The sequence below is a fragment of the Tachypleus tridentatus genome, chromosome 8 (assembly GCF_004210375.1).
Source record: "Tachypleus tridentatus isolate NWPU-2018 chromosome 8, ASM421037v1, whole genome shotgun sequence".
Lineage (NCBI taxonomy): Eukaryota > Metazoa > Arthropoda > Merostomata > Xiphosura > Limulidae > Tachypleus > Tachypleus tridentatus.
The window spans coordinates 31195295-31210939 of record NC_134832.1 but is presented as its reverse complement, the minus strand read 5'-3'; the positions used below and the strand labels follow the sequence as shown (position 1 = coordinate 31210939).

At 37.0% G+C, this 15645-nt stretch overlaps 1 protein-coding gene across 4 annotated transcripts in view; it reads right to left on the bottom strand.

Moving 5' to 3' along the window:
• LOC143222095 (tensin-3-like) overlaps window positions 1-15645 on the bottom strand; it is a 314899-nt gene that overhangs the window by 274184 nt on the left and 25070 nt on the right. The window contains exon 1 of one of the 4 annotated variants that reach the window (XM_076448034.1): window positions 625-699. The exons of the other annotated variants lie outside the window; for them this stretch is intronic. Coding sequence (XP_076304149.1) covers window positions 625-684 — 60 coding nt within the window. The 5' untranslated portion in view covers window positions 685-699. Of the gene's footprint in view, window positions 1-624; window positions 700-15645 lie in introns of those variants that run through there. 4 annotated transcript variants of the gene reach the window in all.

The following is a 15645-nucleotide window of genomic DNA, read 5'->3' as shown; positions in this document are numbered from 1 at the left end:
CGAGTCTCCGTCACACCAAACATGCTCGCTTTTTCAGCGGTAGGGTGTTATAATGTGACGGTTACTTCCACTATTCATTGGTAAAAGAGTAGTTCAAGAGTTGGCTGTGGATGGTGATGACTAACTGCCATCTCTCTAGACTTACATTGCTAAATTAGGGATGGCTAGCGCAAATAACCCTCGTGTAGCTTTGAGCAAAATTCAAAACAAACCAATCAACTATAACACCCGCAACAACGACAAACATCCGATCGCTACAACCTTACCGCCGACACTTATTTATAAACATATTTAATAATTTTTTTATTGGTCCTTACTGTATTGTTCTAAGAAAACGATATCAAAAATTATTTAAGATTAACTAGCTGTCGCATTTTTTTAGCGTCACATTTGTCATATATATTATGTACAAACTAACACTAGAATTTCACGTTTTGATATTCTATTTTGAAGTATAATCTATATACTTGATTAATAATAAGCGCAAATGCGGGGCGTTTGGGGCATCGTTTTGCTGTGGTAAGCTCACGTGCTTTATTTTAGAAACTATAATTTTACGTTGTTTTGTAACTAGCGTGTGCGCTTCGTTAACTGACAAAGTGGAGAATGTGAGGGGATACTCACGTAACACCGAGATCGTCGTTTGGCGTCCTTACCGCTTGAACACCAGCAATAACTGAGCATTATTTCGTGAACGCACACTTTTACCAAGAACGCGTTTCATTCAGCACATTCTTCGTCCAAGACGGTGCCAATTCGTGGAAACCGTTTAAACAACAGACATCCAACTGCCCGTTCCACCTCAACGACAAGGACAATGTAGGTCCTCTACTTATCAGCATTTAACATAAGTCACTCTCAGCACTGCCTACAGCGTTTGCTGCTCGACGAGAAACCATATAACTAAGTCGTTCAACCACGTAGAAAGCAGCCTATGCCAAGGACCGTTTCTTACACGCCACTGAAATATATTACTTATGCCCCCCCAAAAGGTTGCGTAAACCTGACATTCTGTAGTGAGATAATCCCCCAGTCCTTTATATTGGCAAAACATAATACATTCAACTAAGTTATATCACAAAATTAAGTGAACATCACAGTTCTAAACGTTTCCCTCTCTGTGTCATCGATGTAGACCATCTTCAGCTATTTTGGATATTTAAAGCCCGTGATTTCATAAGGACGTTGATAAAATATGAGAAGAAAAGCAGACACGAATTGCTTGTTTGATTCAGTGAGAGAACTAATTTATTGGCTTTATTAAAAATAGCAGTGTAAGACATAGCACTCAAGCAAGAGTCACTTCACTATAAGCCTTTTCAGTCCATACTATTGGATAACCAGCTAAGAAAAGCTAAATGGGAGCGAATATGTAAATGTCGCAGAATGTTTATAACACCATGTTGGAGAGCTGCTCGCAGCAGGTTCGTCTGGACCGTGTGACACTCAACACATTCAAATCCCTCACGTTGGAAGCAGAGAGTGACGGGTACCCCTCCCTAACGAAAACCACCGGCGGAAAGAACCGGCAACAACTGATTTATTGGTTGAGATCCGAACAGTAAACAAGCTGCCAAAGTAAATGAATAACCGTTAAACATAAGACACACGGACCCTTGCTACTCGTGCTCGCAGTTGAACACTTAAATAACTCCCAAGAGACGCGTGATAGAACAGTGGCAACTTCTCGCTTCACGGAAGAAACACGCAGCAGGTATAGCTAAATACACCTACAATTAAACACTGGCCTTACGTTAGGGTTTTGCTAAGATAGAACAGTGGAATGCTTGTTTTCCCTTTTACTGAGTGTCTCCACTTTGTTCTTTGTTAGTAACAGAGAGAATCAGATAGTACGAGGTTTATAAACGACCGATACCAATGTATTTTCAGCTGTCATATATATGTATTTAGATCAGAAACATTGTTATAAAACATTTCAACTTAGTTGAGTTTCTCTGTGTATCTTTGTTATACTAACACTTAGGTCTGTATCTTTGTTTAACTTTGTTATAGTAACACTTGGGTTTGTTTCTCTGTGTATCTTTAATTGAGGCCCGGCATGGCCAAGCATGTTAAGGCGTTCGGCTTATAATCCGAGGATCGCGGGTTCGAATTTCAGTCGCGCCAAACATGCCCGTCCTTTCAGCCGTGGGGGCATTATAAAGTGACGGTGAATCCAACTATTCGTTGGTAAAAGAGTAGTCCAAGAGTTGGCAGTGGGTGGTGATGACTAGCTGCCTTCTCTCTAGTCTTACACTGCTAAATTAGGGACGGCTAGCGCAGATAGCCCTCGAGTAGCTTTGCGCGAAATTCAAAAAACAAAACGAAAACAAACATCTTTAATTGTTACAGTAACACTTGGTTCAGTTTCTCCGCGTATCTTTAATTGTTTACAGTAACACTTAGTTCAGTCTCTCTGTATAACTTTAATTGTTACAGTAACACTCGGTTCAGTTTATCTCTGTATTTTTAATTGTCAGAGTAACACTTGGTTCAGTTTCTCCGAGTATCTTTAATTGTTAGAGTAACACTTGGTTCAGTTTCTCTCTGTATTTTTAATTGTTACAATGACAGTTGCTGGTCGTAAATAGAAACTATCATTTACAATTTGCGTTTGAAAAAAATCACAGGCTCAACCATTTGCATTCGTTCAATTCAGATAATATGAATTAATTCGAATCTTTATACTTAGACATCGGTAGAAGAACTACCAATGTCACATTGTTGAGGTTCAGGGATTAAGCGGTGATCTTTGGTTTTCTTCAAAAAATATTTTATTGTGTAATACTTTCAAAAATAGCATAAAGTGTCTGTAGAGTGTAAATAGCATGTGTGCATGATTGAAAGAACCGCTGGGAAGCGAGACAGTTCAAAATGACAAAGTCCATACAGTGTTTTAGTAAAAAAAAAAAAAAAAAAAAACTCTCACGTTTCCTTCTTCGTTCGATTAACATATATTGTTTCCTCGTATTCATTTGTCTAATTCTTTTCGGCTCAGTACATATAATTAAAACTTACAGGGTGGTCTCACTTTGTAACGGTTGTCTGGGCAATACCTAATTTACTAGTCCAATAGCATTCTAATTAGGTCACTATGATGAAAGCTAAGAAATAAGATTAAGAGGTAAGTATTTAATCATGTATTTCAGTGAGTTTGTACACACTAAAAGTTAAAGAAGGAGCTACTTAGTTGGCTGGAGTTGAATGAAATGGGCAAAATCGTTTCAAGACAGTTCGAAATACTATTAAACATATGAACACAGAAAAAAAATTCTGATAATGTTTTTAATTCCTAGCGTGCTAAATGCCAGGGTATAAAATAGTGAGTGGTTTTGTAAACATCACAAAGGAACAAACAAGATTAGATTGAGAGAACTAAACAAAATCCATAAAAAAACTACTGTGGAAAACTAAACACAAGCTTGTTTGTTTGTTTTCTTGATTTTCGTGTAAAACTACACGAGAACTGTCTGCGTGAACTGTTCCTCATTTAGCAGTGTAACACTAGAGGGAAGGCTACTTGTCATCACCACCATGGGATTGATTGTCACAATATAACGCATCCACGGCTGAAAGGGCGGGCGTATTTCGTGTGACGGGGATTCGAATCCGCGACCTTCAGATTACGAGTCGAGCATCCCCTACCCACCTGGCCATGCTGAGCTCAAAGCACAAATTTAAACTTTGTGGTATAGACAGGAATACATTGAGAGAAGAAACCGACGTTCATATAAACCTACGATGGAAAGCCAAGTACAAACTTAAGCTTCGTAATACAGACAAGATTACGTTGAGAAAACTGTTAAATGTTTAAAAAAACAAAGGTGGAAAGCAAAGCACGCATCTAGATTTTGTGTTAAAGACAAGATTACACTGAGAAAATTAACCAATGTCCATAAAAACTTTCTGTGAAAAGATAAGTACGAACTTAAGAGCTTTGTGATACCTGTATATAGGTTTCTTTCCGAACAAACGTAATATGAATAACAAGTGTTTCATGCTTTGGCTTGTTGTTACGTAATTTATAGCTGAAGAAATAACATAAGGTTGCAACCCTCATTGTTTAAACTGGTTGTCCAAGGCGGAAATACAATACAAAGTTCATGTGACACGCCCAAAAGTCACTCTGTATCTCGTCGGAAATGTTACCATACAACCTCACGATTTTAATTTTCGTTTTATTGGTGGTCTTAAAACGTATTTCAATCATGTTTCCGTGCCTGACAGGAACATGATCAACTTTGTAGATCCTGACTTTCTATTGTTAAGCAAAACTAACATTTATTGGAAATTTGTATCTTTTGCTTGAATAAGATAAAATGAAATATATCTACAGGTTGTGGTTTTAATAAAATCCAAATTCAATTTGTTTTCAAAGCTCAACATAAATTTAATAAAGACGTCATTAGGGAAGGATACATTCAAAGTGGTGTTATCTAGCTTGTCTGTGCGACACCTCAATCTTGAATAACTGGGTGTTGTCTAGGTTGCCTTTCTAACACCTCAATCCCAAATAAGAGCGTATTGTCTAGTTTATGTGTACAACATTTAATCTGGAATAAGTGGGCGTTTCCTAACTTGCTTGTGCGACACGTTAATCTGGAATTAGTGGATATTGTCTAGTTTACCTGTGTGACACCTTATCTCGAATAAGAGGGTGTTATCTAACTTGTCTGTTTGACACCTTAATCTCGAATAAGAGGGTGTTACCAAACTAGTCTGTTTGACACCTTAATATTGAATAAGCGGGTGTTATCTAACTTGTTTGTTTGACACCTTAATCTTGAATAAATGGGTGTTATCTAACTTGTTTGTTTGACACCTTAATCTTGAATAAATGGGTGTTATCTAACTAGTCTGTTTGACATCTTAATCTTGAATAAATGTGTCTTGTCTAAGTTGACTGTTGGACGCCTTAATACTGAATAAATGTGTGTTATCTAATTTGTCTGTTCGATATCTTAATCTTGAATAAGCGGGTGTTATTTAACTTGTCTGTTTGACACCTTAATCTTAAATACATGTGTGTTATCTAATTTGTCTGGTTGACACCTTAATCTTGAATAACTATGTGTTATCTAGTTTGTCTGTTTAATATCTTAATCTTGAATAGATGTATCTTATCTAAGTTGACTGTTGGACGCCTTAATACTGAATAAGCGGGTGTTATCTAACTTGACTGTTTGAAACTTTAATCTTGAATAAATGTGTGTTATCTAATTTGTCTGTTTGATATCTTAATCTTGAAGAAGCGAATGTTATCTAACTTGACTGTTTGACACCTTAACCTTGAATAAATGTATGTTAACTAATTTGTCTGTTGGACACCTTAATCTTGAATAAATAGGCATTGTCTAACTTATATGCTTAACACCTTAATCTTGAATAAATGGGTGTTATGTAACTTGTATGCTTGATACCTTAATTTTGAATAAATGGATGTTGTCTGTGCGACATAAGTGAGTGTTGTGAAGTCTGTTTGTACGACACCTTTATGTTGAATAGATTAGTTCGTCTCGAAATGAAATTGAATAAACACTTCTTTGTTTCACTAAAAGGATGTTTGTATGTTTTGAATTTCGCGTAAAGGTACACGAGAGCTATCGGCGTTAGCTGTCCCTAATTTAGCAGTGTAAGACTAGAGGGAAGGCAGCTAGTCATCACCACCCACCACCAACTCTTGGGCTACTCTTTCACCAACATATAGTGGGATTGACCGTCACTTTATAACGCCCCACGACTGAAATGGCGAGCATGTTTGGTGTGACGGGATTCAAACTCGCAATCCTCAGATGACGAATCGAGTCCCTTAACCACCTGGCCATGCTGGGCCTTCTCTAAAAGTCTAAGAGATTAATGAATACTTTTGAATATATGATACCCACTTAAACATATATTTCTCAATTGTTTTTGGTTCAAGATCGTGAAAAAGGTAACAGCAAAAAGCCTTGCACGAGATCTAGAACTAAGACATGAAATATAAACAACCTAAAATGTGGAAGAGGCCACGCTTATCATCTAGAAGAGTGGGCAAATATCACATCAATGTGCTGTTTGTCTATTTGATCTTGGAGATGCCTAATATTGACTGAACATTGATATTTTAACAACGAAGCTAAAGGTTTTGAAAGTCTTGAACATTCGTATATAATGGATATTGGTTATGGTGGACACCATCCGTTGTCAGTTGAAATTTGACCATCAGAAAACAAATTTTGAAATTAGACTTGACTTTCCACAATGACCCCAGCTGATTCCTGTCCTCTTCAATGTATACATAGCTAGTTGATCTAGCCAGTACACAGGAAGGATCTGGAATATACCATAAACATATGTTGACGACATACTTGTTACAAATAGCACAAACCAATCAAAGGAAACAGTAAAGGACCTGCAAAAAAAAGCAAACTCTGCCAGTGAGCTGTAAGTCATAAATTGACATTCAATCAGATTTCAAAGAAACGTCATTCTCTTCACATTGACATTTTCATGTACAAGAATTACACTTAAAAACTTTCACTTTTTTGGATACTGTATTTGTTTGTTTGCTTTTGAATTTCGTGCAAAGCTACATCAGGTCTTTGTGTGCTAGCCGTCCCTAATTGAGTGATGTAAGACTAGAAGGAAGGCAGCTAGTCATCACCACCAACCACCAATTCTTGAGCTACTCTTTTACCAACGACTAGTGGGATTGACTGTCGCATTATAATGCTCCCACAGCTGAAAGGACAAGCATATTTGGTATGACGGGGATTTGAACCTGCGACCCTCAGATTACGAGTCGAACGCCCAAACCACCATGCCATGCCAGAACTTGGGTGCTGTGAGCGATTGAAATTACAATTATACATTTATGCTTGTATTAATTATCCGGGAGAAAAAATGTGTGAAGATTCAACAAATATGCTGCACTTCATAAAGTGCAGCAAAGAATCTTATTTATTTTATGATGGCAACAGTCATGACCAAAATGTAATATGGAATTAACTGGGAACATTAATGGTAAACGCAACGCGTAAAATAGTGCAGGAAGTAATAGTACTAAAATTATCATCTTTTTATTGGGTACCTGTGGTTAAGTTCCCCCAGTAGCACAGCAGACTTACACTGCTAGAAACCGTGTTTCTATACCCGTGGTGGGCAGTGCACAGATAGCCCATTTTGTAGCTTTATGCTTAATTACAAACAACAAGAACAACTTGTTAAAATGGGATAACCGTAATTTAAAAAGCAATGTACAATAATTAATAAAGTATGACATACAAATGTTTGTTGTTGTAAAAGTGTAGAATGAGGGATGAAACATCATCATCTGGACTACGTACTAAACAACGTGCTGAGACGAGACTTCACAGTTCTTTTTGTGTTTGTTTGAACTTAAACACAAAGCTGCACAATTGACTATCTGTGCTCTGCCAACCACGGATATCGAACACCATATTATAGCTTTGTAAGTTCGCAGACATGTTGCTTTGCCACTAGAACGGGGTGGGGGGCTTCACAATTGGAGAGCCTGTGTGATAAACTCTTCTAATATGTAAATTATTTATAGCCGTCAGCTAGCGTACAATCCTTTGTCATTAATGAAAATACTACAAAAAGAAAATGTAAGACACACAGTAACTTGAAGGGATGCAAAGTGATTTATAAGACGCCCGATCAGATTCTTTTAAAGATCTATTTTCAAAGTTAGAGCACATACTTAATTCCGCCTGATAGGAATAATAACGAATGATAGGTCATTCATCAGGATTGTAAAATCGGAAAACAAGAAAAGATGTGAAAGTTGTTAAACAGGATTTGTTTTCTAAGGTATAGAGCCGCGGAATAGTTAATATGGCTACACTCTGAAGCCAAGGATACTTCGTTTGCTGCCCATTACGACAAAAATGTGCTATGCACCTGGGAACCATGGGTGCTTTATAAGACTGATGGTTAACTTCCTTTCCATTATTCGATCATATAAGTTTTGTCAATATACGCTGCTTTCTAGTCTGTTGGTTCATTATTAGAAACTGCTATGCGCATAAGACATTTACTTAGCTTTAAACGAAAAAAAAAAAAAAAAACTGAAAAAACGAAAATGGCGGATGGGAGGGCTGTACAATCTAATCATTAGAATAACGAGCTAGACTGTTGATGAAAAAAGATACTATTCACTAAGCTTTTGTGTCTTTTATAATTTTGGTATCATCAATAACTTCATTGTCACTTGGTGTTAAAAGGTGTACTGATACGTTGACAAGGATTTACTATAAACCTCTTCAAGTGTTCTTAGGAAAAAATTTAATTTTTATTCGGTTTCTTTAACACTCCTACGAAAATTGGGGCCTAATAGACCCCAGAGCAACTTGAAAGGTTATTAATATTAGGCTAATAATTTTGTATTTAAATAAAATTGCCATTAACTGACCCTATCCCTTTATATTTTAAGGAGCAATAATATTTTGACTTTTCAGACATTTGCGAAATAATATTTAAAATTTTTTTAAAACATCCACTAAGGGTATTTTGGGGCCTATTAGGCCCCAGATCAAAAAACATAAAAATGACTTTATTTATTTCCTGAATAATTCTAGAACAGGCCTGGGCAACTGAAAAAAAGCAAATTATAGTAAAAATATATTAATTTTACAACTTCTTTTCAAAAGATGGATATTTAGGATAATAACTCTACTCCAACAATAATTTTAGACGGTCCTGATTATTGCCTAGTTTGCCCACGCCTATTCTAGAACATTCTAGAAACTTTACAGAAGTATTTAGAATAATCTAGAATATTTTTGAAGCTTCTAGAATATTCTAGAAGAATCCACAAATCCTTTATATACAGGAGCTGAAATCTTCAAACCGTGTCAAAAATGATATCTCTTGATGAAGCTGTACATTTACTGACAAAACCATCCGACGATGAAAGTGAACATGATAATGTCGAAGACTACTCTGAAAGTTGTGATGATGATCTTTCTGAAGCCGAAAATGATGAACAAATCGCGCCGTACCCTTCTGAAAGTGAAGAAAGTAATCAAGAAGATCTTACTACGATGCCAGTGAACGAACTTTTGTCCAAAGATAAGAATTTTAGTTATTCAACAACACCTTCAAGGATCAACAGGAGAACCGCAGCTCTCAATATATTCAATGGGAACCCAGGCATTACAAGGCAAGCTGCTCCAAGAGTCTCTACACCATTCGAAACATTCAAAATTTTCATTTCTGATAATATGATGGAACAGATCATTCACTCAACAAACACCGTCATGAAAGAACCAATTTTTGAAGAAGACCTCTGGAAATGGATCGCAGCTAATCTTTTCCTTGGAATAAGCAAATCAAAAATGCATCGATAGACGAAATGTTTTCAACCGAATTCGGTTTGCCATTTTGCGAAAACTGATTACACAAGACAAATTCAAAAAAATGTGCTCAAAAATCAGATTTGACATCCACTCTCAAAGAAATAGAGAAATCAAAGATGCCGCCATCTCTGGAGTCTGGAATTTTTTCATTGAAAATTGCAAAAACAGTTACAACCCAAGCGAATACCTTACAGTGGATGAACAACTATGTAACTTCAAAGGAAGACTTGGCTTCAGAACATACATTCCGACAAAGCCAGGCAAATACGGAATAAAGATTTGGTGCCTAACAGATGCAAAGACAAGTTACCTCTTCAACGCTCAAATTTATACTGGAAAGGTTGAAAATACGACAGAAACAAATCAAGGAGAAAGAATAGTCAGAGAACTGAGTCAGCCATTTCTTGGAAAAGGAAGGACAATAACGACAGATAATTTCTTCACAACAATGACACTTGCCAAGTACCTACGAACAAAAAGAACAGGACTTGTTGGAACCATACGGAAATCAAGAACCTTCCTGCCTCCTGAAATAAATGCAAAATCTAGAGAGTTATCACCAAAGTTTTTCTACCATGACGACATCACTCTTCTCAGGCACTCAGACAAACCAGGAAAATATGTGCTACTACTGAGTTCTCAGCATCAGTCTGGTGAAGTAGAAGAGAATGGAAAGCCCGAAATAGTCAATCTTTACAATGCAACGAAGGCAGGTGTCGACACTCTCGATCAACTGGTGAGATATTATACAACAAAGAGGCGATCAAAGCGCTGGTCAGTCTGCATATTCTATAACATTCTAGATCTTGCTGCGTACAATGCTTTCGTTCTATACTCGACAAAACATCCAGAATTTCTTCGTCAACATAAATCAAGAGCCAGAAGAGAATTTATACGGCAATTGGTGCTTGAAATCAAAGAAATTTACTGCAAAGATAATGACAAAACAACCTCATGTGAACCGCCTGCAAAGAGGGCAAAAAGAGGACGATGCCATTTGTGCGGCAGATCAAAAGATAGACAGTCGAAAATTGTTTGCTCAAATTGTAAAAAAAATGTTTGTCAGAGCCATTCTAAAGTTGTTTGTAATGAATGTTGCTAAATCACTGTGTTTGTATTGGAAAAATATATGGGACCTGATAGGCCCCAAAATCACTTTAGTGGATGTAAATATTTTTTTCGTAGGAGTGTTAAAACTATTTGACGAGCTAATGTAACGATTTCATTATACAAAATAACAAAGCCATAAACCATTAGGTTTGAACAATCATATTTTCAGTTTGTATTTCAATGTAATGAACAAATGTTCAACTAAAAATTCTGTGCCATGATATCTGAGTAACTTATGCCTATAAAGCAGTAAATATACCTTCTAATACCACGGCATGGCCAAGTAGTTAAGGCACTCGACTCGTAATCCGAGGGTCGCGTCACACCAAACATGCCCGCCCTTTCAGTGAGGGCGTTATAATGGTAAGGTTAATTCCACAATTCATTGGTAAAAAGAGTAGCACAAGAATTGGTGCTTGGTGGTGATGACTAGCTGCCTTCTCTCTAGTCTTACAATGCTAAATTAGAGACGGCTAGTGTAGATAGCACTCGTGTAGCTTTGCGTGAAATTCAAAGCAAACCAAACTTTCTAATACCAGATTTTTACATAGTATTCATAGAAATACAAATTTAATATTTCACGCTTATTTTTTTTAAATGTAAAGCTAGTAAGCACATTGATTTTCTTTTGAAACTGCTCCTCAGGTTATTACACACCTGTTCAGAGGCAATAAAATTATGTGAAAATATGTTTATGAATAACTTGTGTGTGTTTTCTTATAGCAAAGCCAAATCGGGCTATCTGCTGAGTCCACCGAGAGGAATCAAACGCCTGGTTTTAGCGCTTATATTCCTAGACTTACCGCTGTACCAGCGGCGGACTTACGAATAATTTCAGAAGATTTAATTTGTTGAATGAGTGATACTACTAAAATATGTGAAACTTGCACCTTCCTTCTTGAAATCTTGGTGTCATTGATTTATTGAGGCTTCTTTAATTGTGGAAGTTGTTTCTTTAATATTTGTATCATACAAGAAGTAAATATTGTTAAAAAACAAAGAAAAGGGGAAGCTTATAATTGTTTAATATTGCCATCTATCGGTAATCTATTGCAATATGTAAAAGTTATCGTTAAAATTAATGTTAATAATTTGTGTGTGTTTCGTATAGCAAAGCCACATCGGACTATCTGCTGTGTTCACCAATAGGAATCGAACCCCTGAGTTTAGTGTCATAAATTGGAAGACTTACCGCTATCCTATCGGGGAACTAATAATTTGTACTTAAAGATACATACACACTTTAACATATAAAAGCATTTGCACCAAATACGAAGCGCGAAATGTTTCAAATATCTGTATATATTCAAAAACTTTTAGCAAATGTGTGAATTGTTGTAGCCTAAGACAAATCATTTTTTTTACATTAAAAAAATCGTTTAGCTAAACAATGCACATTAACAGCACTTTCAACTATCCACTAGCTAGCCAACTCGAATTCCAACATTGTACATCATTATAAATAAATCTTCAATAATGGAGGGATAAAGTTACTGGCCCGGCATGGCCAGGTGGGTTAAGGCGTGGGACTTATAATCTGAGGGCTGTGGGTTCGAATCCCTTTCCTACCAAACACTTTCTCCCTTTCAGCCGCGGGGGCGTTATAATGTCACGATCAATACCACTATTCCATGGTACAAGAATTGGCTGTGGGTGGTGATGACTAGCTGCCTTCCCTCTAGTTTTACACAGCAAAATTAGGGAGAGCTAACGTAGATAGCCCTTGAGTAGATTTGCGCGAAATTCAAAACAAGCAAAATAAATCCAGTTGCTACGGAAATAAAACCATTCATCGTAACGTTTAATTTTAACCAAATAAGAAGGTACTTCATTTATAATTTTTCAGGTTTTGAATTTAAAGCCATTTTAAGTCGTGACAACTTATGTAAAATCACTCGCCATTTTTTCTTTAATCAACAATAACATTAGGCCCGGCATGAGCAGGTGGTTAAGGCACTTGACTCCTAATCTGAGGGTTGCGGGTTGGAATCCCCATCGCACCAAACATGCTCGCCCTTTTAGCCGTGGGAGTGTTATAATGTGACGGTCAATCTCACTATTTTGTTTATAAAAGAGTGGCTCAAGAGTTGGCGGTGGGTGGTGATGACTACCTGCCTTCCCTCTAGTCTTACATTACTAAATTGGGGACGACTCGTACAGATTGTTCTCATGTAACTTTGCGCGAAATTAAAAAAACAAACAAACAATTAACGATAACCGAGAAAACTAGTGCCAAATCAGGATATTTAGATTTATAAAAAATGGTTGAAATAATACTCGACTACAATTTGTTTTATTTTTCTTCTAGTTTTTCTATTATGGACTTCTAACAAGAGGTGTATAAAAAAGTATTTCTGATTTGTCTACTACTGGCCGATCCCAGTGGCATAATGGTATGTCTGCAGACTTACAACGCTGGAAACAGGATTTCGACACCCCTTGTGAGCAGAGCAAAGATAGTCCATTGTATAGCTTTGTGCTTAATTATAAACAAACAAATCTCTTATTTACCACAAGTTACTCCCAGGAGCGTTTTCGTTCAATAGCTAACCAATTGGCTAAGCTGTTTTGTGACAGCGAAAACGTTGTTTGAAATGAAACCAGATGTCAACCAACACAGGATTACGACCCGAACAACTGTAAAGATGACCACCATCGTTAAAATTGTAGTTATCTCCCATACGATATCAGATACATTAATGTGATTAACTCTTCGAGTATTTCTACTGTGGAGTGGAAAAAAAAAAGATTCCAGCGAAATAAAACAGACATATCGAGAAATATAACTTTCATTTCTTACTCAACAATAATCACCTCTCCAAAGCTACATCTAAAACTTCATCGAAACCAAAATCCAACAACAAACCAGCAGACCCAGACAACAGCCCATGACGTATCCAAGTCTACTGAGAACACTGTCACTTACAGTTACCAAACTCAAACAATAACATTCATATGCAAGGAGATCCAAACCAACATATGCACACAACTGAAGCCAGCAAAATATGAACTTACGTCTTTAGAACACATCTCGAAAACGCATTCACTAGAATTCCTGCACGGACTCTACCAACATCTTGAGAACACACTTACTGGACTTCCTATACAGACTCTTCCAACATCTTGACTTCCTACACACTTACTGGACTTCCAACGTTTTGAGAACACATCCACTATACAGACTCTTCCAACATCTTGAGAACACACTTACTGGACCTCCTACACGAACTCTACCAACATCTTGAAAACACACCCACTAGACTTCCTATACAGGCTCTACAAACATCTTGAGAACACACTTACTGGACCTCCTACACGGACTCTACCAACATCTTGAGAACACACAATCTGAAGATGATCTAGGAAGTCCAAAAAGTTGTTTTCTGCTTTATTAATAAAAGTGTAAATACCCATACCAGCCGTTCTGAGATACAGTCGTCCTACACAGAGTCTACCAACATCTTGAGAACACATCCACTAAACTTCCTACAAAGATGGAACTCATACCTTGAGAACGCAGACACTACCACTAATCACATCTGAACTCTAAGTCATTATCTTCCAACAGGGTTTTCTCTGGTACTTTTGGTTTTTCCCAGATCTAAAGTGGTAGCATTGGCTCATTCGACCTACGTGCGTCTTTGCCTTTTCTGTTCGTCTGAACGTAAGTTTTTGTTTAATTTTTCGTGTGTACATGTACACTTGAGCATATCTACTTACATATACAGAAAGGTGCATGCGTGAACGTAGGATTTTCCTTTATTTTAATTTTTTTAATTTTATTTTTATTCTTACGTTTCTTTCTTCGTTGTAAAGCACGAAACAACGTCATGGACTGTCAGTGCTTTGTTCAGTGCCGGTAACGAAACCCGATTTTTAGCGTTCATTTCCGCTGAGCCATCGGAGAGGGTGGATGACTCTCATTCTCACACCTTTAAGCCTATTTTGTTCCACGAGGGAGACGAAAGGGGGCCACATAATTTCCTAACATAGTGGGTTTTTTAATCTTCATAAACTAAACCAAGCATCTGATCCAATCCCGCGGATAACCAAAAACATAGAAAAGTTAGGCTCCCTGATACCTGGAGGTTCTTCGATTTCGAACTTGGTGTATATTTCCCCACAAATTGCAACAGTTAATTCACAGAGGAAAGTGCCAATACACAACTTTATACAGAGTATAAACATTTAATGGCAATCTTGAAAATGATCTACACAGTGATGCAATAAACTGTTTGTCAAGTGACTTTATTTATGTGACTGATAGGAACAAAATAAGACTTTAAGTTCTTCTTTTTGAGTTACACTAAGTGAGAAAAAGTTAAAAGAAAACATTGAATGAAAACATTCACCGAGTTAAGTCAAAATGTCACGTTACTTTTATCTATATAAACACTATATGAAATCCAAGACCTCACTTAAATTTCACTAACGTAGTTTAAAACAATTTAAATCTTAAGTAGAGGAGCCAAATACCACACACTAGATCTTCTTTCTCCGTGGAACAACGCAGCTAAAAAACTCTAACGTGAGTAGATGTCACAACTGTACTTTAAAATCCTGCTCGCTTGAAGCGAGTAGAGAACAGTAACACGTTTAAAGTAGGTTTACGAGTAGCTCGGACTCTTAAGGTAACAATAAAATAATGTAAATACGACAGAAAGGTATTGCAAACTACTTAATGGAAGATAATGAATAATTAAAAGAAACTCGAAAATATGTAACCTATCTTGAAACTTGTAGTGGAATCTATGTAAACGGTGTGTAAATCAGTATCGAATTTAAATCGAACATCGTCGGAGATATGCCAATAAACGTCAAAGTTTCTGACAGAAGAAAACATTGATTGTTTTTTCTTGGATCATCTGGTCAATGAGTAGTGGAGATCTTGGAACAGTACATTCACCACTGTCACTTGTTTCATCAACAGGAATAACTCAATTCAATAATTTGGTTTTGAATTTCGCGCAAAGCTACACTTGGGTTATCTGTGCTAACCGTCCCTAATATAGCAGAGTAAGACTAGATGGAGCAGCTAATCATCATCACCTACCGCCAACTCTTGGGCTACTCTTTTACTAACGAATAGTGGTATTGACAGTCACTAATAAAGCTGAAAGGACGAGCATGTTTGGCGTGACGGAGCTCGAACCTGCGACCCTCAGATTACTAGTCG